The sequence below is a fragment of the Neophocaena asiaeorientalis genome, unplaced genomic scaffold (assembly GCF_003031525.2).
Source record: "Neophocaena asiaeorientalis asiaeorientalis breed wild unplaced genomic scaffold, Neophocaena_asiaeorientalis_V1.1 scaffold371, whole genome shotgun sequence".
In the NCBI taxonomy this organism is placed as follows: Eukaryota; Metazoa; Chordata; class Mammalia; order Artiodactyla; family Phocoenidae; genus Neophocaena; species Neophocaena asiaeorientalis.
The window spans coordinates 5,359,615-5,381,304 of NW_020172369.1; the positions used below are offsets into that span (position 1 = coordinate 5,359,615).

The following is a 21,690-nucleotide window of genomic DNA, read 5'->3' on the forward strand; positions in this document are numbered from 1 at the left end:
TGACTTTCACAGCTGTATTAATGGCTAGCATTTATTGAGCACTTACTATGTGCCAAGTACTAAGTTTGCTTTATCTCATGTAATTCTCACAACAATTCTATGAGATGTTATCACTGTTTTACAGATGAGTGAACTGAGGCACTTGGGGATTAATTAACTTTTAAAGAGCAGAGCTGAAATTCTATTCTATCTTCCTGATTCCAGATCTCCTTTGTCATGATATAATATTGACTTGCATAATTCAATATGATAAATCAGGAGGGCAGTAGGAGATGAAGTTGGAGAGCCTGGCAGGAAATCAGGGGGCCATGTATGCCTGGTTATGAGTTTGGACATTAATCTGAGGCTATAGGAGAGCTATTAAATGATTTAGGCACTAGAAAGTTATAACTGGATTTACAGGGCAAAACAAAAAATAAACAAGAAAAACACATGCGGGTGTCCTGAATCTTGGTGGACACAGTGTGGATACATATAGGGCATAACTGAGAAATGTGAAAAAGGCAGAATCAACAGGAGTTGGTGATGGACAGAGAGGATGAAGGCGGGGGAGTGATAAGGGCGACTTCTGTGAAGTTGCTGTGCTTCCGCAAGGAAGCCCATTCCCTGAGATGGGGAACAAAGGCAGAAGAAGACACCTATTAGTGAATGTTTGGAGCAAGAAGTGGGGTTGCTGAAGAAGATCCAGCTTGAAACACGTTTAGTGCGGAGTACCTGAGGATCATTCATTCAAGAGGCAGCATCTGATGGGGATCTGGGCGCAGCCTGGGAGAGAGGTCTGGGCTGATGTGGAATTGGAAGGCAACATTTTGAAGCCATGAGCACAGATGAAATGACCCTGAGAGGGTTGTAGAGAAGTGGAGGGCAAAGAGGGAAGTGGTGAGCTTTCTCATCATAGAAGGAAAAGAACCCAGGGAGAGGCGGAGGGAGGGGTAACTGGAGAAGCAGAGATTAGGAGAGTGTGACTTCCTGAAAGTCAAGGGAAAAGCTTGTTTCAGGGAGCGACCTCTGATGCCTCAGAAGGTCAAGCATGCGAAGGACTCAGTTCTGCCTCACAAAGAATTTGGTGGCTTTGGCAAGAACATTCACAGTGGATGGCCCATGGCAGAAGCCATATTGCACTCCAGTGAATGTAATGTACTGAGACCACTGGATGGAACTTAACAGTCAGGGAAGACCTTCTCTCAAAAGCCAGCCTAGTCAATGATGAGCTAGAGCTAGGGTTCACCCATAATCTGGTTGTAAGCAGGAGGTGTTAAGATAAATTTGTGGAACATCCACTGAATCCTCACCAAAACTTACCCCAATCCATTTGTAAGTGGGAAGAATGGTCAAGATACTGGGAATTCAGATGAATACCAGAAATCAGGAGGGCCCACCATCATGATTCACCTCAAGCTGGGGTGATGTCACCTCCTCACAGAGTAGACACCGTGCTCTTGAGCTGAGCATGATTTCTCCCGATGTCCCTCTCAGCGTGGCAAAGCTGGTAAGAAAGATGATAGGAAAAGCAGAAGTGAAGTCATCCCCAAAACCTATTCTAGGAAAAAGGAATTACAGAATTTCACGGAATCCTCAGGGGAAAACAGTAATTTTGATGTAATCGTTCTTTTTACCATTGAATATTTTTAATTTGAGAACATTTTTAATATTTCTTTGTATTGAAATGTTAGAATCAAAATAAACCTTTTGCTTCTTCAATACAAACTTTTCCTAGCATAGTTATAAAGAAAGTGTTCATTATGACTTAGAAAATAACTATCCAATTAGTAATCCCAGATTTCTGATATCTCTCATTTATTCTGCAAAGGGGAGGAAATTCTTAAAAAGGGGAAGCAATTTATGATAATGAAGGCTTTTTTTTTTTAGAAATAAAAATTATCTCCAGAATGATTGTATATCAGTGAATTTTTGGAAACTGTTGTGATCCTTTACTGTGCTGGAAAAGGATCATTTTGTTAGGATGTGGGTCGGCAAAGAAGGTGAGATTCAGCAAAATGCCTGTCTGCATTTTTAGCACACACATGTTTAAGATAAGGAGACACTGCTCCCTGAAAAATATTATGAATTGGTTCTGACTTTTTTCTGAAGAATTTTCCGAAAAATATATTTCTAGATTCCATTGTCCTTCTGATTAAATAGTGTTTGTTTTTTAAATATTTATTTGGCTGCGTCGGGTCTTAGTTGTGGCACTTGGGATCTTCAGTTCGGCACGCGGGATATTTCGTTGCAGCGCACAGGCGCAGTAGTTGTGGCACGTGGGCTCTCTAGCTGTGGTGCGCGGGCTTCAGAGCACGTGGGCTCAGTAGTTGCAGCGTGCGGGCTAGTTGCCCCATGGCACGTGGGATCTTAGTTCCCCAACCAGGGATCGAATCCAAGTCCCTTGCATTGGAAGGCGGATTCTTAAACACTGGACCACCAGGGAGGTCCCTAAATAGTGTTTCTAAAGGAAATGTCATTCACGGGTAAACAAACAAATTAACTTTTGGCATTGGCATGAAGCACTGTAACCACACTGTAACAATTGTTGGTTCTCAAAATAATTTCAGTTCCTCATACTTAACACGATTACAGATCTTGCACTATGAACTTGTTTTATTTACAAGTGCATGCTGTGATATATTTAGAAGCCTCCTGGGCCTGCCACGTGAGTTTGTCACACCAGGTAGTATTACCTAAGGCCTTACACTGGGCTCCTCTTGAATTCATGTTGTATTGAATGGAGCTTTCTTATTTATCAGCGGCAACTTGGGTCCAGGGAGTATATCAGTCTCTGTGTAGACTACAGGGACTGAGATGCTGATTTGGTTTTGTTGCTGCTGTCAAGGTGTGAGCCTGCATAAATGACCATGTAATTCTGTTAGAGCCTGGCTTTAAGGAGATGGTCAACTTACTTCTGCTATTCAACTTAAAACTTCATTCATCTAACTGAAATTTTTGCTTGGCATAAGTTGTGGAATATTCTGGAAGCCTATAATTAGGTGAAGGTAGTTGAGAAATTTTTCCATGAATGCTAGTCTGCTATTTGTCTTCTCTTCATTACTAATTACACAGATGTTAACAGCATTTTTTTAATGAGTCATTTTGGGATTTTTTTTCCTCCTTGGAGTTAAAATATAGTTTTAATATATTCAAAATGTGCATTAATATGGAGAAGAAATTATCCAAAAAGAAAGTCAAATTTATACAAATGCTAATTAAGATTGGGCATTTTGAAAAGTAAAGCACATCTTCTGTGATTAAAATAGCCCCCTGAAGACATTCAAACTGAGCAAAGATCTCTCTATATTAGCAAGCATTTCATCATGTTTTCCCCCACAAGTGGAAAGGTAAAATTCAACACCAATCTTATCAGTAATTATTACCAATAACTTCTTTTACGATACCAGCTTTGCCAGAGAGAAGGGAGGATAGTCACAACATGGGGCCTGCATGCCCTGAAGGAGAAAGAAGGCCAACTGGTATACCAGGGTTTGGGGCCCTGGCCCGTCCAAGTTATATATTAATCATGGTGAAATGGCAGATCACTTCAATTCCTGGTGACTCAGGGTCCTTGTCTGTAAAAGGGGCATGATAATCCTTATCCTGAAAGATATTGTGAGCATGCAGGAGATTGTGTGAATAAGCTCTGTAAGATGTAAAACACACACCAAATGTAAGGCACGATTATTTCTTATAAAAAGCAGGATGGTAAATGGCTTTAGGTAACTAATCAGAAATTTGTTCTCTTAGGTTCTTAAATCTTAGACTAACTCTTTCTAAAAATGTATTCCGAGAATCACAGTCCTGTAAGAAATTCCTTTTAAAGTGTTAAAATGTGGAGGTGTGGCGTGTGGGGAAATACGGCAAATGACTTCTCCCTTAGGGATACAGTCCATAAACGCCGGTCTTCCCAAACTTACGGAACCAGAACATCTTTTTTTCCCCTCGTTTTTATGTAATCTCCACTCTCATCCGAAAGAACTAGTGTTGCACAAAGCAACACCCATCAGAAAACTCTTAGAGAAACCTGTTGTCGTGTGGCTAAAATAAATGTTTATAAACTATAATGGGGCTTTTTTTGGGGGGGGGGAAGTATAAATAGAGTAAAACATACATGCGCAGCTGTTGCAAATTGCCAAGTGGGCTGCAGGTGCCTTCACCGTCATGGAATCCGGGCCCCCGTTTCCCCTCTTACCCATGCCTGGGCTCCCCGGGGTCCGGGACTGGGTACTGACGCTGTGCTTGTGTGAACGGACAGAGGGCCTGAGCGGATCGTGGAAGGAGGGAGGCGGCGTGCCTTCCAGCACGAGCAGCAGCGGCTACTGGAGCTGGAGCGCCCCCAGCGACCAGTCCAACCCGTCCACGCCGTCGCCGCCGCTGTCCGCCGACAGCTTCAAGCCCTTCCGCAGCCCCGCGCCCCCGGACGATGGCATCGACGAGGCGGAGGCCAGCAACCTTCTCTTTGACGAGCCCATTCCCAGGAAACGAAAGGTTGGTTTCGGGTTTCAGTTGCGGGACGGTGCTTTCCCTCCGCCCTCTAAGGGCGGGTTTGATCCTGGGGTGGTGATTTTTGGTACTTCTCCAACCCACGCCCCTTCCTCTCTTCCCCTCTAATGTTCTTGAAGTTTCAAAATAAATTAAGGGTCGTGGCTAAAGACAAATAGAAACGACCAAAATATTAATATGTTTCTTCCAAGGACGCATTCCCCCCATCCCATCCCCACGCTCTCCCCTGGTTGTAAGTTGCTGCACTGGTTAGGAGTTAACATCAGATAACCTGGGACTTACCAGTATTTGGAAGTCAGAAAACTGGACTTCAGGCTTGGTTTGGTAATTAACTCACTCTCTTCTGGCACTTAACTTCTTCATCTGTAAAATAAAATTAATATGTTTTTCTCTTTTCCGCTTCACTGAGCCCTGAAGCATTGTTGGAAAGAATATTTTGCATCTTATTTTTATAAAACCAGGTGTGAAATATACATGAAAGCTAACATATAAACGTATGTAGTATATAAGTAATATACCCCAAATTATACATTTATTAAATTAGAAGTGAAAAAGGAGGTATAATTAATTGATTTAATAAATTAATTGATTACACTTTTATTTAATCCTCACAGCAGTCCTGTACGGTAAGTATTATTTTCCTGTCTTGAGAGGAGGAGATTGAGGACCAGGGAGATTATACGTTTAAGTCTCTCCTGTTCTGCAGGTTAGGAAGGGCCAGAGCCGCCATTCAAACCAGGTCTGCCTGAAGCGAAAACTCATATTCTTTTCATTCTCTTCACATACATTTAAATCATTATGGTCACTCACGATTTTAAAAAACATTTCTGTTTCATTGAATAAAGAAATTCTACTGCTCTATCTAGGAAACATTTTAACATTATTTTTTAAATCTCCATGTAAATATGAAGCTGTTATTATATATTAGTCTTTTAATTTGCAATTGGCAGCTTCAGTATTAATGACTGTTCACCAATAAAGATCCAAAGAAAACCCCGAGGACTGCAGTGCAACCTTTTTTTCCCCCAGTTCATTTCAAAGAGAAAAACAAAGAGATGGCACTGATCCAACACCGTCCCTCCCTGCGTCTCTCTTAGCATCACGCAGCATGTGTAGCAGGGGCGGTGGTGTACGTACTCTCTCTGCCCAGAGAACAGGGCATTAATGTAGTCTGCTATCCTTCCCGGAGGCAGTGGCATGAAGAGTTGCTGTTTTACACTCCAGTCCATTGGGCAGGCGGCCTGGAGTTGTTCCGGCATCCCGTGGGTCCCCGCAGACACTGCGTCTTCGCTTGACTAGACGGAGAGGGAGGCTGGCACTTTTCAGTGGGAACCCATAGGCGAGACGGCTGCATGGACCTGGAGTCTTGTTCTGTTGCTTCAGGCTGCACAGACTTTCTCTCTGGGGCCTTCAGAGTGTGTGGCCTTGGCTCTCATCAAGCGTGGCCCAGCCTTGTGGCAAGGACTCACAGCACAGGGAACCCCCAATGCTTGGAAGGTGTGCTGCTGAAGGCCCATCACAGCCTTTCCTTTCCACTCCAGCCACGAGCCAAAATTCATACTCTTGCATCGCAATTAGGTTGCATTAGTCAGACTCGTATTTAAGGTCTGTAGGCTTCAACTCAATTAGGGGATAGTCAAGTCACCAAGAGAAAAGAAAAAAAAAAAAAATCATTACCTAGTGGCATTTATTTGAAGGGCACAGACCCACTCTGCAGGAGTCGGGATAGTAGGAATACATGAACGAGTGAAAACCAAGTTCCTCCTTCTTTCTTTACGACTTCTCCCTCTGGATTTCCGCCCCCGCCTCCCCCCACTGTAATATCAACAGGATGAAGCTAATAGTCCCTAATTTTTAACGAGAGGATTTTACATAGACCAAGTCGTTGCCTTCTTTTTTTTTATACAGCAGGTTCTTATTAGTCATCAGTTTTACACACAGCAGTGTATACATGTCAATCCCAATCGCCCAATTCATCACACCCGCCCCCCTGCCGCTTTAGTCGTTGCCTTTTGAACTTAATGGTACTTTGAATAGTGAGAGTAACAGGAAAGTAGGATGGTTGCAATTCATTTTTTTAAATATATTAAGTGAACCAATACTTATTGAGCACCCAGCAAGCACAGTGCTCAATGCCCTGAGATTAAGGCGTAGCCCCTTCCTTCAAGGTTGAAAGTTGGGTGGGTGGACACTAATGTGTAAAGAGGCAGTAATAATTATGAGTGATAAATGCTGTGCTCACGATGTGGTAGAAACACAGTAACTGTAATGCAGCTATTTTAGAGTTTTAAAAATCATATTTCACAAGATTTCTGAGAGTTAATTGTCTAATCCATTAGGCAGTATGTTCTAGTTGGTGAAACTTTCTGAATTCATTTTATTTTCCTCTTCATTCCCTCAGATTCATAATATCCATTTGAGACCATGGGCAGTTGTGATGGTCACGTATCCTGTGGGGATTGTTTGAGAACCTTCTAGATCAGTATTTTCCAAACTGCAGGTCTCAATCCAATAGTGGGTTGTGAATTGGTTTAATGAGCCGTGAACAGCACATCTTTAATGAATAGGACAGAATAGGGTACAATGTACATAATCAGGATAAGTACTGTTTCTTGATGCTTTGGTTCAGTTGTACACTTACATGTCTACTGTACAAAATGTATCTCTTACTGTGGCTCCTGGTCAAAAAAGTTTGGAAGCCCCTGTTGCTTATTATAAAGAGGGAACATAGGGCTTCCCTGGTGGCGCAGTGGTTGAGAGTCCGCCTGCCGATGCAGGGGACACGGGTTCGTGCCCCGATCTGGGAAGATCCCACATGCCGCGGAGCGGCTGGGCCCGTGAGCCATGGCCGCTGAGCCTGTGCGTCCGGAGCCTGTGCTCCGCAATGGGAGAGGCCACAACAGTGAGAGGCCCACGTACAGCAAAAAAAAAAAAAAAAAAAAAAAAAAAAAAAAGAGGGAACATATAAGTGGTAAATGAAGGAGCCCTGGTCGGAAATCCAAAGATCCACATTCTCAACTCAACTTTGCTACCCTGAGAACTTAAGGAAAACACTTCATCCCTCTCATCATCAGCTTCTTAATCTGGCAAACAGGCAAACAGGCATTATCAAACCTCTCTCAAGACAATCACGAAGATTAAGTGTGACCAACCATAAGTAGAAAGGGCTTACAAGCCCTAAAACCCCATGCACTGGAAGGAATGTAGCAACTTTGTAATGGACATTTTAGGATCCCAGAACAAAGGGGGAGGAGGCATACCCTATACTGATTATGAAGCAATGACCCTCAACTTCCTCCACATTATAGAAACTCCTTGTCGCTTTTCCTCACTGTCACCTCTTACGTGATCCCTGTTCCACTTGTGTAAAGAGGAAGAGAGATCCATTGCCTAGACAAGGCGTTATCGCCTACTCTCAGTAGTACGCAAGCAACAATTGCTGACAATAACTACATTTGCATATTTTGTTACAGTTTACAAAATGCTTTTAACCGCAGCATGTCATTTAATCATCACAAAAATCCTTGGCCTAGTCATATCCCTATTGTGCAGAAGAGTCTCACTGAGGTTATGTGATTTGCCCCAAATCCTGTAGCTTAAATGTGTTAGAAATAAGATCAGTTTCGCTGAAAGAGCAAAGATGAAACTCTTGAGGCAAGTTAATTGAAGGAATCCACATTTCCCTCTGCCGCCCAGAAGAAAACAACATGGAAAGAAAACAGACCCAGCTACAGCCAACATTACATGGCAGGGCGGGAGCGGGGTGCAAAGGGTTCGCAAAGAAATTGAAGACAGAGAGAGGCACTCCAGGCTGTCTGATGGGGGCGCGACTTCCCGCAGGAAGCGCCCATCGCTCTTAACAGGCCCTTCAGCCAAGGTGCGTGGGGTGCGAGGAGGGGAAATGAAAGGCTTCTTTCTCCCGGCTTTGGAGATCAGCCAGTCAACTGCGTCAAGCCCCGTTCTAGAAGAATTTTTCCTCTGGAATTTCATACTGACAGTACTTCGAGGCTGCTCGGAGGAAAGCCTGGTAGTATGAGCCAGGATTCTGGGACCACGGGGAAGGTGCAGTTCCCATCATGACCACAAGGTGGTGCAATGGCCCTAAATACAGCCGCTCCGGGCGTCTGGGAGGAAACAATTCTCTGGAAGGCCAAGAGTTAACCATCAATTCCTGACGACCTCTGGAAAAATCAAGAGGGGCTGATAGCTAATTACTAACGTGCTTCTTTCCATGTCAGATTCCTAGTTCAGTCAGATTTTGGATTTGTCCATTGCTAAACAGGATAAAACAGTTCGGGCTCTGGAATTAGCACCCCAGCTGCCGTACTCGTGTGACCTTAGCAAATCACTTGACCTCTCTAAGCCTCAGTTTCCTCATCTGTACAATATGGAGAATGATAGCACCATATTGATCATGTTGTTGTGAGGACTGTGTGAGCAGTAAATGCTGGCTGCTAATATTTCGCTTTCCTTTTTACCCATTTGACAACAGACCGAATGGAATTTGAGAACCGTGGGTGTGGAGAGAGAAGGCTGCCTGCCTCCGTCCTCCATCCTGACCCATTCTGACCAGGTCAGGGCCGCTGCAGCCCTTCGGCTATCTCAGCCACCTTGGGCTTATTTAGGGTTAATGGAAGAGGCCAGACTACGTCAGGTGAGGGGTGAAGGAAGCAATGACAGTGGCAGAAATCAGGGCCCTATGAGCAAATCTGACTCAGGACCCTGCATTTCAGAACATCAGCGCAAATCAAAAGCAATCACAAAATTCCAGCCTTCGTCATTTTCCTTTATTTCACAGGTGTCTTGACCATGAACCACTTTACCTGTGGACTAGAGAGGATCGCAAGTCAGAGAAAAAACAGCTAAGTTCACATAAGCTGCTTCGGTCATAGTTGTACAGTAGTAAACAGTAAACAGTAGAATTAATCATTTGCTCCATTCTACGTGTTCCGTCTTTCAGAATCAGAGAGCAGTGAATCACTTTAAATTGTGAATGACTGCTCCGGAAAGAAAACAGACCCTCAAGGCCCTCACGGATACACCTGTTGCCAGTCTCTACATGGACTTAATTCCTAACCCACTAATTTTGAGCAGAGAGGTGCCTTCTGTAAGAAGAACTGCTGCTCCAGAAATAGACCCATCTGTTAGAACTGCTGGGGAGGGTGGTGCTAAGAAAAGCAGCTCAGGGTCACACTGTACGTACGGGGTTTCACGGTGATGACACAGCATTGCCAGCCAGAGCCGGGGAGCTGATTGACCTCAGGGAGGATCAGGGTAAAGAAGAGAGATCTAGGCAATTTAATGACAGCATCTTAGAATAGTCTGCCGGGCAGTGTGTGGTCCAGGAGCTCGAAGGACTTCAGAAATCATCGAGCCCAGGCTCAACCTTTCCAAGTTACAGGACCGCTTGATCATGTCTGGAAATGTACAGGTGTCCCCAAAGGCGAGATGCACTTTTAGAAATCACTGATCGAGAAAATATATAATGACTAGGGATTTCTATTAATTCAGGAATACTTTTGTTGTGGTTTTAGAAATCGTTTTAAATCTACTCTATATTTAGGTATCATTTCCACATGATAAAATGAACTCGCTTTAAATGTATATAGTTCAGTGAGTTTTGACTAATGTCTCCACCTGAGTAACTACCACTGTGATCCAGGCCAGCAATCCTTGTGTACTCTGCAGTCAGATGCCACCCCCTACCCCAGACAGGCAGACACTGCCCTGACTTCTGTCACTAGAGATTAATTTTGCCTGTTGAAAATGGGGTCATAAGTGTGCACTTTTTGGTGTACAGAATGCCAAATGTTGGCAACAGGAACTCTCATTCATTGCTCTTGAGAATGTAAAATGGCACAACCACTTTGTAAAGCAGTTTCGCACTTTCTTATAAAGGTAAATATAAAAACAAATAAAGAAAAAATTTTTTAATTTAAGAAAAGGTAAATATATATTCACCATATGACCCAGCAATTCCACTCTTAGATATTTACCTAAGAGATAAGAAAGGATGTCCACAGAAACACTTGTAGACAAATTTCATAGCAGTTTTATTCATCGCCACCCCAAACTGGAAACCTGTGATACGTTATAAAATGGAATACTACACCACAATAAAAGGCAACTAATGACTGAAATAAGGAACAATGGGTGAATCTCAAAAAAAATTATGCTGAGGTTTAGAAGCCAGATACAAGGGGATACATTCTGTTATTCCATTTACAAAAATCTTTTTGTTATTTTTAAATTTTATTACCACAGAATCTATAAATGGCACATACAAGTGAGAGATGTTTAATCCCTGCTTGGTATACATTGGAATTTACCCACACACCTCACAGATCCAAAATCACTAATCTTGTTCAGTCCTCTTGTTTTACGAATAAAGAAGGAAGGTCCCAGGGTGGTGAGGTGACATGTATAATGCTGCTCTCCCAGTAAAGAAAAGAATTGGAATGCCTACAACTTCTAACAGTTACTAATTTTTTTAGGACAGCGTTTATCAGCCTTTGGAACCTGCTGAAGGTCTGAGTAGACGTGTTGGTTCTGAAAGAGCCGTTGCAGCCTCTGCCAGGGGCGTGGCTTCCCATAAGGCAGGCTGAGGAAGCATGTGTGACACGCTCACCTGTGCAGAATAATTGGCCCCTCTTCCCTCTGGGAAGCCTGGATGCATGAGTGTCCACCCCTCACCCATCCCAACACACACACACACACACACACACACACACACACACACACACACACACACACACCAATCGCCAAATAAAACATACAGTAGGGGCTTCCCTGGTGGCTCAGTGGTTGAGAGTCCGCCTGCCGATGCAGGGGACACGGGTTCATGCCCCGGCCCAGGAAGATCCCACGTGCCGCGGAGCGGCTGGGCCCGTGAGCCATGGCCGCTGAGCCTGCACATCCGGAGCCTGTGCTCCGCAACGGGAGAGGCCACAACAGTGAGAGGCCTGCGTACAGAAAAAAAAAAAAAAAAAACATACATCAGGATCTTCTCAGTTGCCTTAGAAAAGGCAACTTGACGTTAACTCCAGGCAGCTGTCTGGTAAACTGGTCATGTGATGCTCAAAGCCATGCTTATGTACCTCCTGGAATATAGCTATAATTGAACTTATCCCTGGACGTGTCATATAACACTCCAAAATCCAGCTGTGTTTGCACTCTTGGAACTGAAGGTGACCTTCAGCAGTCATCTTGTCAGTCCTGTGTACCAGTCTGGGTTCTATCAGGAAAATAGAAACTACTCCACGTACCCTGAGTACGAAATAATTCAAAACCAGCATGGATGTTTGCCATGGAAAGGGAAGCAGAGAGAAGATGAAGAAGGAAGCCTTGGTCAAAGATCTTTCTTGGCCAAAGAAGGAAACCTAGAGCCCCAAAGCAGTCGGTATGAGAGACATTCTGGAAGCTGCTGCAAAAGTGATGAGTCCCCAGGAAGTTCTTTCCAACCATCGTAGCCCACGAGGCCAGAGTTGGGCGGTTCTAAAGAGCTTTCCTGGGTGATGCTGTGAATATCACATTGTGTGAGATTCCGTGAGTCTGCTTGTAAACTGCCAGGAACTTCAGCTTAATCAGGCAGATGTGTGGAGGACCCTAGCACGCTGTGCTTCCCAACCGACAGGGACCTCTCTCTCCCTCGGACATCCCAGCTTTGTGAACGTCTGTTCGAGCTGAGAGGAGAAGCCAGGACTGAAGCACAGAGGGGCACGTTCAGACTTGGAGGCTGCAGCTCCACCGGCAGCTTTGCTTGGTTTGGCCTCTTTGGGCAAGCTTGGATCCATGTGGCAATCTAGGTGTTTATTTAGCTATTTTCTCCCTGTTCTCCTCCTCCCATGGCTGACTTTCCTTTAGCATAACAGTGAGTAGTCTGTAGACAAAGGATTTGTCTCCATTGGATGTAGTCAGGGGACTTTGAAAAGTACTTAAGCACCGTTTAAGGGGACTCTGGTTCCACCGAGAACATTCTTCACCTAGGTAGAAAGAAGTCACTTGATTTCATTAAAGTCGAGGTGCTCGTGCTAGTATACTTTGATTCTCCAAAAATTAATCAAGCAAGTGTTACAGGGTGACTTTCATTTTAAATTTAAAATAGGGTAATTTTTATGTTTGCAAATTAATGTAAAAATAAGATACCCTTCCCCAATATTTCTACCATGCAATTTCTACCACGTAATCATTTGTATTACATACCCTCCCAAATATATAATGTTGTTTATATTCTTTTATAACCTACTTTTTCCCCATTTCAATCAAGGTCCTGGGGAAAGCTGGTGGTGTTCTCAAGTGGGGTAATTGAGAAGAGTTTAATGAAGAGGCTCTTTATAAAGGTGTAGATAGGGCTAGAAGGAATCAGAAGGGATGGTGTGGTACCCCACGGGCAAAAGAGAAAAGCAGGGAGGAAGCAAAGTTGATCATTTTTCTTCACTTCCATTACCTAATTTTCTTTGGGCAACAGATTTCTTTGGAGCCTTTAGCAGGGGCCCAAAATAGTATGGGCGTAATTGAGGAGATGACACACAAACACTTGCAATTGGTAGGTCTCCAAATTCCAAGGGATTTAGAGAGGATATTGGCCCAGCTTCATTGTATTTTGGGGATTCGATACCTCTATACCAGCTATTTCCTCCTAACTAAGGAAAGGAGTTATACCAATGACATTTATTTTTCTATAATCAGTACCAAGCTTTAGTAATCAATTCAAGAAGCAAATGCTTGACGTCTTATTGCAAAGACTAGGAACAGAATGTTACACATAATACTTGTTATGGCACAAAAATACCACTGTGATTGTCATTTCCTAAAACGATCAGCAGTCTGACCCTTTACAAAATTCCTAAGATGTAGAATGAATTTGGTTCTATATGTTGTGTAATACTGTTATATTAATTTCAAAAGACTTTATCTAACTGACTAATTGGTAGGAATCATCAAGTGATACTGGATAAGTCACATATCCCTTCTTAAACCACTTTCTTCTATTTGTGCTGGTAATACCACACTGTCTGGATTACTACTGCTTTCCCCACCCTCTCTCTCTCCGGCTGCCCTTTCATCTCCTACATGAAATATTGGATGCTGCAGTATCCTGGGCCTTCTAATCATCTCTAGCTGCATTTTTTTCCCTAGATGATCTCATCCAGATCTGTTTTAAGAAATCCTTCAGCTCCTGACTCCAAATATAGATCTCTAGCCCTGACTTCCCCTCAGTTCCAGGCTCACGGATCCATGGTCCTACTTGCCACCTCCTCTTGACCAATAACAGGTATCTCAAAATTAGCATATCCCAAACAGAACCACAACTCACAAAGCTATAGAAGTCATCTTTAACACCACCCCTTTTAACATTCCTCATACTCAGCCCAACAGCAAGTACTGTTCGATCTGCCTCAAAAATTGATCTTTTTCTTTAAAAACGTTTTTATTGGAGTAGAGTTGATTTACAATGTTGTGTTACTTTCAGGTGTACAGCAAGGTGAATCAGTTATACGTGTACATATATCCACTCTTTTTTAGATTCTTTTCCCATATAGGCCATTACAGAGCACCAAAATGGATCTTGAATGTGTCTACTTTTCTCCATTCTCACTGCCCAAGCCTTCTTCCAGCCGCCCTCTTCTCTGACCTGTGGGGGCATCACACTGGTGACCTTATTGTTCTCTCCCCAGAAGAGAGTGATGTTTTCTTAAAGCCTAAATCATATAATGTCGTTCCCCTCCTTAAACCCCTTCAGTAGCTTCTTTATTTTAGAATAAAATCCAAATTCCTTACCTTCTCCTGCAAGACCCTGCATGATCTGGCCCTCCTTGCCTCTCCACATTATTTCCAACAGATCACAGCCTCTCTCCTTTCCCTCTAAATTCACTGTCCTTTCTGGCCCTACAATATGTCAAGCTCTGCCCCATCTTCACACCTTTGCATGAACTCTTCCCTCTGCCTGGAAAACTCTAGCTCATAGCATGACTCGCTTCTTCTCCAACCCGCAGGTCCCAGCTCAGAAGTCACTTTCTAGAGGCTTTGTCTGACCTAACACAGCCCACCCCCATTTCCAGTGACCTTACCATACCTGAAACCATCATCATTTATTATCATTTCTCTGTCTCTCCCACTAGGATCTAAGTTCCTGGAGCACAGCTTCTTAGATTTCTTTCTGTCACCAGCCACTGGAATATTCCTTGCTAAATAGCTACCTGGTTTAATGAATAAAGGACTACCAACAGCAGAGAGGCTTGGAATGAATCAGAAAGTGTTTTCATCTATCATGACTTCATTTCCAAATGGATATTTGGACTCTCAGATACCTGTAATTTTGGTTCAAGTCATTAATTCCCTTAAGTGGAAGATAATTTTTAATAGTATAGCTTCATTGTTTGAAAAACGGACAGAAAGCATTCCTAGGGTGAGGATTTGTTCATTTATACTGTTAAGTTGTCATATGCTTTGAATAAAAAACACCAAGCAGAATTCTTTTTTGTGAACCTTGGGGTTGGGGTGGGGGGCAGGGCAAGATTTAAACTCTCCCCCTTTGGCTCATCTTACATCTCAGGCGTTTGGATCAGTGGCTCAAGGAGATCAGGGAGCCTGAAATTTGTGAACCGTCTCCTTAGAATAAACACCGACGCATCAGGATCATGTACTTTAAAGTCTCCTAATTCTGTCTCTGCTTCTCAGCTCCCCTCACATCCCTCTCTCACCTTCTGCTCCCTCTCTTCGCTGCTGCAGCTCCTAGGGCTCAGTACTGCCCATTGCAGCGGGGAGCACAGGTAGGCTGTCTGAGATGCCCAGGAGCTACAGTGGGAATGGCTAGGTTGCTGTGTCAGGAATGCCGGCCACCTGGCCAGAGCCCCTGGGACCCCTAGGCCACTGGGCTCATGAAGCCCACAGGAGGTGTGGGCTCCTTCTGCTGTCACTAATCTTTCCCAGCAGACTGTAGCCATGTGCCACCACGCTCTGTCCTCCACTTGCCACGCTGTAAGTGACCATTCCCGACACACAGGGTATCCTCACTCCGGGAAGTTGCCAGGTACCTTGTTTCAACTGAGAAACCTAGAGAAAGACTTGGGTGCGGGTGGGTGGCTGGATCAGGATATTAATCCCATCATAATAGCTATGAATCATCCTCTAAATGTGTAAATGATTGCTTTCTAGAACAGGGCTTGAGGGCAGAAATCCTACTAGACTTGTAAACAAAGCTACATCAGTTCCGTCGTCAGTTCAAGGAAGGTGTCAAGACTACTATGTTGATTGGTCAGGGTAGGCTTACGGTTGAAATAACCCATTCCCAAACGTCAGTGGCTTAACCCCGTAAAGGATTTCTCATGTCACAATCCAGTCAGGTCAGCGGGGGGTGGTGAAGGGGTGTCTCTGCCCCACACAATCCTCCAGGGACCCAGGCTCCTTCCTCCTGGTACAGAGGTTCTTAACCTGGAGTCCACAGGTCCCGGAAAGGGGGTGGACAGAATTCAGGGAGTCTGTGAACTTGGATGGGAGAAGAAGTATATCTTTATTGTCATGAATCTTTTAACTATAATATAGCATTTCCTGCAATTATGATCGAAGACATCAAACCACAATAAAGTTAATGCCACCTGTGACTTTAGTACCAATAGAAATCATGGATATTTTCATATCACCTTTCAATTTTAGCAGATATCATGAAATATCATTTATGCTTAACACTACTTTGAAATTATGGTAGTTACTAGACTCACTTAAAGATCTTGTTATTTAATGGGTTAAAGAGTACATATATTACCATTTCACAAAATTTTAAAATATTTTGATAGCTGTTTCAGTACTCTTGCAGTTTTTCGTAATCCTATGTATTTTATTTTAAACATTAAAAAACATTATTCAAGAAGGGGGCCATGGAATTTAACAGACTGCCAGAAGGGTTCATGGCAAACAAAAGATTAAAAATCCCTGATCTAAACAACAAGGTCTGACTATATAGCACAGGGAACTATATTCAATATCCTATGATAAACCATGATGGAAAAGAATATTTAAAAAAAGAATGTGTGTGTGTGTGTGTGTGTGTGTGTATACATGTATAACTGAATCACTTTGTTATACAGCAGAAATAAACACAACATTGTAAATCAACTATACTTCAATTTTAAAAATATTGAAAATTTAAAAATCTCTGACCTAGTGGTTCTACTGTCCCCTAAGTCCTTGGGTATCCCCTACCTCTAGTCAGCAGAGCGGGCTTGGGTGACATTGAGAAGTAGTTTAGGGACAAGGCTTAGAAGGAATGTGTGTCACTTCTGCCCATGTTTCCCTGGCCCTGACCCCACCTAACTGCAAGGGAGGCTGGGAAGTGAAGTCTAGTCTGTTCCCAGGTGAAAACGGGATGGGGCTCGGTGAGTACATGGAAGTGATTGTCACCGTGCCCATGGAAACAATTAGCAAAGAGACAGCAGTCCAATGACAAGCACCCTCCCTGGAGAAAACTCACTCCCTGTCAAATTCACTCCGGGAAGTATAATCTAATAAGACCATAATAGCTGCCATTGGTTGAATAATTACTCCCGTCAGTATTGCGCTAAATGATTCACTTTCATGACCTCATTTAATCCTCATAATAACCTTATGAGACAGGTACTATTGTTCCTACTTGATAAATAAGGAAACCAGGACTTGAGAAAGGCAGTCCAGAATCGGTGCTCTCAATCCCTGTGCTGGACTGTTTCGGAAAACTTCTGAGATCCTTGTAAGAGAAGATGGAACCGTATCCTGGTGGAGAGAGTGGTTCCTGGAATCAGACTCCCAAACTTCATATCCCAGCTTTGCTGGAAGCTGGCTCATAGCCAGGGCAAGTTTTCCTGAAAGCTTTCCATGAATCTGTAAAATGGTGATAATAATAGCATCCATCTTTTAGGATTAAATGGGATAAATTCTTAGACTAGCACCTGGCACATGGTAAGTGCTCAGTGAATGTTAGACACTGTCATTAATGCCTAAATGACACTGTGACCACCTCAATGAAAGTGAACTAAATGTTCCAGCAGGGCTCAGTATTCATGAAGGATGCAAGAAAATCTCTGAAGTCACCAAGATCCTCACCAGCCGGGGGGATTTCCTAGAATGGTGTGCTGAGTTATAGTCAAGAGAATGGGACGCTGCTGCTTTTCTAATGAAGGAAAAAATTACAATTGTTGGGTTAGTTTTCATTTTAATGTAACTTTCTCTCCCATGTATAGAACTCCATGAAGGTGATGTTCAAATGCCTCTGGAAGAACTGTGGGAAGGTTCTGAGCACTGCAGTGGGTATGCAGAAGCACATCCGGACCATTCATCTCGGGTAAGGCAGCCCTCCCTTCAGAGCTTGGCGTACCTCCATCAGTTCGATCCAGGGTCACTTGCACTCAGAATTACACACCACACCGTGCCTTAAAAATTCTGAACACAGGACTAGGGACTAAGCCAGCTGGATCTTCCTAATCACCATGGAGATGCCCACTGCAGATAATATAGGCCAGTATGGCAAGTGGAAAGAAGGTGACTTACATTTGTAAAGCCTCCCTAATATACTCACTAAGTCAGGGGTCCCCAATCCCAGGACCGAGGATCGGTACCCGTCCGTGGCCTGTTAGGAACCGGGCCGCACAGCAGGAGGTGAGCGGCGGGCAAGTGAGCGGAGCTTCACCTGCATTTACAGCCGCTCCCCATGGCTCGCATCACCTCCTGGACCATCCTCCTCCACCACCCGCTCTGTGGAAAAATTGTCTTCCAGAAACTTTGGTCCCTGGTGCCAAAAAGGTTGGGGACCGCTGCACTAAGTGATATTAAACACGTCACTGCTTGGAGCCTCAGGTCCTTCTGAAAATGAGGCTAATTATATCAGCCCTGCAGGGGCATGTGTGAGGGTCAAAACTAAAAGGTGTGTTAGAATAATTTGTAAAAGGTGGACCACTAGGGTAGGGTAGGGTAGGGTAAGGGGTCCTTGAACCCCCTGAAATTGTCTGTAAAATTAGATGTGCACTTTTTTCCCAATGGAGTGTATTCATGACTTTGAGCCTCAAAGGCAGATATAACCTGAAAAGGGTTTAAGAACCGCAGTGACAATCAGTGCTGCTGTTGCTATTCTTATGATGCCTGATGACCTGCTCTATCATTTTCTGTTGCCCAAATAAGTCCTTTATTTGTACAACTTCCTTGTGTTATATAGAAACCATTCTAAGGAAAGATGAAACTAAGTTTCTAGCAACAGGGATTAGGGGCCACTCCAGAGGGGCAATGGTAGTTCAGTTGCCTTGTGCTCTAGTCTCTGGGTTTTTCTTGTCCAGGGATCTGGGACTGAGAAGAGACCTTGAGAAGCTGTAAGTCATAACCAGTGTGCCTAAGGCAAATCCACGAACAGCCCCCAAAATGCTTGGACACGGAGAAGCCCTTTCAAAAAATGAGTGTTGAGAAATAAACACTACAGTCACTTTGCCCAGCAATGGATAAATTTAGGGAATGCATCATCCATTAAAAAAAAGTGGTAGAAAAAGAAAACAAGAACTGGTTCTAAGGTGATATTGCTGATTGGTGTGGATCGGCCCCTTCAGTGACTGGAGAGAAGCAGAGATCTATCTCCCTAACCTGTAGGCTTGGGATGCTGGAGACAGAGCCAGACCCTTCCAGGGCACAGCACGTGGAAAGTCACCAAGCGCTGTGGGTGTGGCCCAGCAAAGCAGGGCGTCTGCTCCGCTAGCCTGAGGGTCCACTTCATCCTCCAGGAAGCACCACACTGAAACATTGCGGGGCAGAATGCCCTCCTGTTCCTAAAGGCTTCGGAGAAGGAGATCCTGCAGCTTCTCCTCTCAAACCTCACTGTCAGCACAGCTCACAGAGTAAATAGCTCAGAGTTCTTTAAAGGTTTAGGAAGGGCTTCTGGAAGCTATAATCAGGACCTGGGGTATTTGTTTTAAAGTCCCTCTGCCCAACGATTCGAATCCTATTCAGCACTACGCAGAAACACATGCCACATATATGTATTTATAGACTATAAACGGCTTCACAGAATTTTCCTTTGAGCTTCCGGGGTGCTCTCATGGTGGGTGAAATTCAACGTGCAGCTGCTGTATTCACTTCCCTGGGATTCCCTTTTTACTCTGTGTGCTTCACATTGCCTTGGTGAATTACGATTCACATCCCTGCCAGCCATCGCACAGGAATGGGCCTGGGTTAGCAGGACTCCAAGGCTGCTCTGTCTGTATATGAAGCTCTCATGGACCTGGGTAGGGGTCGGAAGGGGACCGCCTTTGCCTTAACCCATGTCCTCCATGATGTGACTGTAGGAGGATGGGGCATTTTTAATGAGTGTTGGCTGTGGGACCTAGGGGAAGAAGGGGGCATTCCAGAACCCCCAAATATGTGTCTTGCATCTGATGTAGCTGCCGTGCATGCCATGCCAGTATAAAAAGTACACTGTTTTTCTCTTAAGTCTCACTCCATTCTTATACACCAGGGGCTGATCCTGGTTTATCCCCGTGTAGGACACACAATTTCCCCCAGGCCTGTGCGTCTATTAGTGGCACTCAGGCAGCCAGTAGCAACTCGGCCTGCCCTTTACTGGAGAGGAAGTGGGGACAGGAATAGAACAGGCTCACATTCTTCAGCCCACTCTCTGGGGTCTTCCATGCTCTGCTTGTAGGAAAGCCAAGCCCAGCCTGACCTGGAACAGTGCAGACACCTCCCTAGACGCCTCCTCCTGAGACCTCAGGGGAAACGGAACGAGGCTGGGAGAAGCCCCCGATGTGGCTAAACAGAAAGGCCGAGGAGAAGGGGAGACTTGTGTTTTAAGTTCTATACAGGGATTGTAAGTGGGAAAAAAGTTTATTCCGAGTCAGCGTCCTGCGCCTGCTGGATATGGTCATGAAATTTGGCGATGCCCCAGGGAAGGGAGATGTGCAGAGGCTATCCCATAAAACCAAGTGGCCAGATGTGCACCATTTCCCTAGAAATTCATAAATCCAATAAATGTTATTATTTACTCGACAGTTATTTTATGCAAAGCTTTCTGTGGAAAAGTACAATTTTCCATGTCTCAGGGAGAAAAACTGCTGAAGTACTAGAAGATATTTTTCCTGGTGATAGTAAACATTGAGGCTTTTTTAAATATACATATAAATTTATTTATTAATTTTTGGCTGCCTTGGGTCTTCGTTGCTGCCTGTGGGCTTTCTCTAGTTGCAGCGAGTGGGGGCTACTCTTCATTGCGGTGTGCAGGCTTCTCATTGCGGTGGCTTCTCTTGTTGCAGAGCACGGGCTCTAGGCGTGCGGGCTCCAGTAGTTGTGGCACTCAGGCTCAGTAGTTGTGGCTTGCAGGTTCTAGAGCGCAGGCTCAGTAGTTGTGGCTCACGGGCTTAGTTGCTCCACGGCACGTGGGATCTTCCCGGACCAGGGACTGAACCTGCGTCCCCTGCGTTGGCAGGTGGATTCTTAACCACTTCGCCACCAGGGAAGTCACAACATTGAGGCCTTTTAACATCAGCCTTATTTTTATTTAATACGCACTCAGTGCTTATTATGTGTGCGGTACACTTCTAAGCACGTATGCAGTAGGCCTCCATACCTGCAGCTGCGGAACCCACAGATATGGTGGGCCAGCTGTGCTACGTCATTTTATATAAGGGTGCAGGCTGCCAAAATCACACACACAGCTAGAAGCTGTCAGGATTTGAACCCAGGAGGTCCGACTCCAGAATTCATGCTGGGAATCACTGTGCTATAACATCAGCTTCCTTCGTTCATTCATTCAACATTTAATAGGCACCTACTGTAGGCCAGATGCGCTGATATGTGTGGTGAGACACAAAGATGAGCAAGACATAGCCCTAGAGAATCAGTCTTAGGGAGGCGACGGGGGTTTTAAAAAAATTGCAGAAATGTACCAAGTCATTACATAAAGTGAATTAAATAAACTGAACGCACCTCACAGGGAGCTCAGAGGATCTAACAGTTCAGAATTAAGTCCTAACACCTAACGTGCAAAATACTTCCCCGATTTGAGAGCTCAGGTCACTTGCACCTCCCACCTCTCGCCCGGCCACTGTCATCAGCTCCACAGTCTGCTCGCTGGCCTCCCACCCCTCTTGCCCTCCTCTCCTCTCTTCTCTCTCCAGACAATTGCCAGAGTGATACTTTTAAAAAGTAACTTCTGACAGCTTCCCTGGTGGCACAGTGGTTGAGAGTCCGCCTGCC

General features: G+C 44.3%; 1 protein-coding gene across 1 annotated transcript in view; it reads left to right on the forward strand.

The window, feature by feature from the left end:
* Positions 1-21,690, forward strand: part of ZNF704 (zinc finger protein 704) — a 205,129-nt gene that overhangs the window by 168,995 nt on the left and 14,444 nt on the right. The window contains exons 5-6 of the mRNA XM_024731327.1: positions 4,241-4,473; positions 17,703-17,803. Of these exons, the coding sequence (XP_024587095.1) occupies positions 4,241-4,473; positions 17,703-17,803 (334 nt within the window). The remainder of the gene's footprint in view (positions 1-4,240; positions 4,474-17,702; positions 17,804-21,690) is intronic.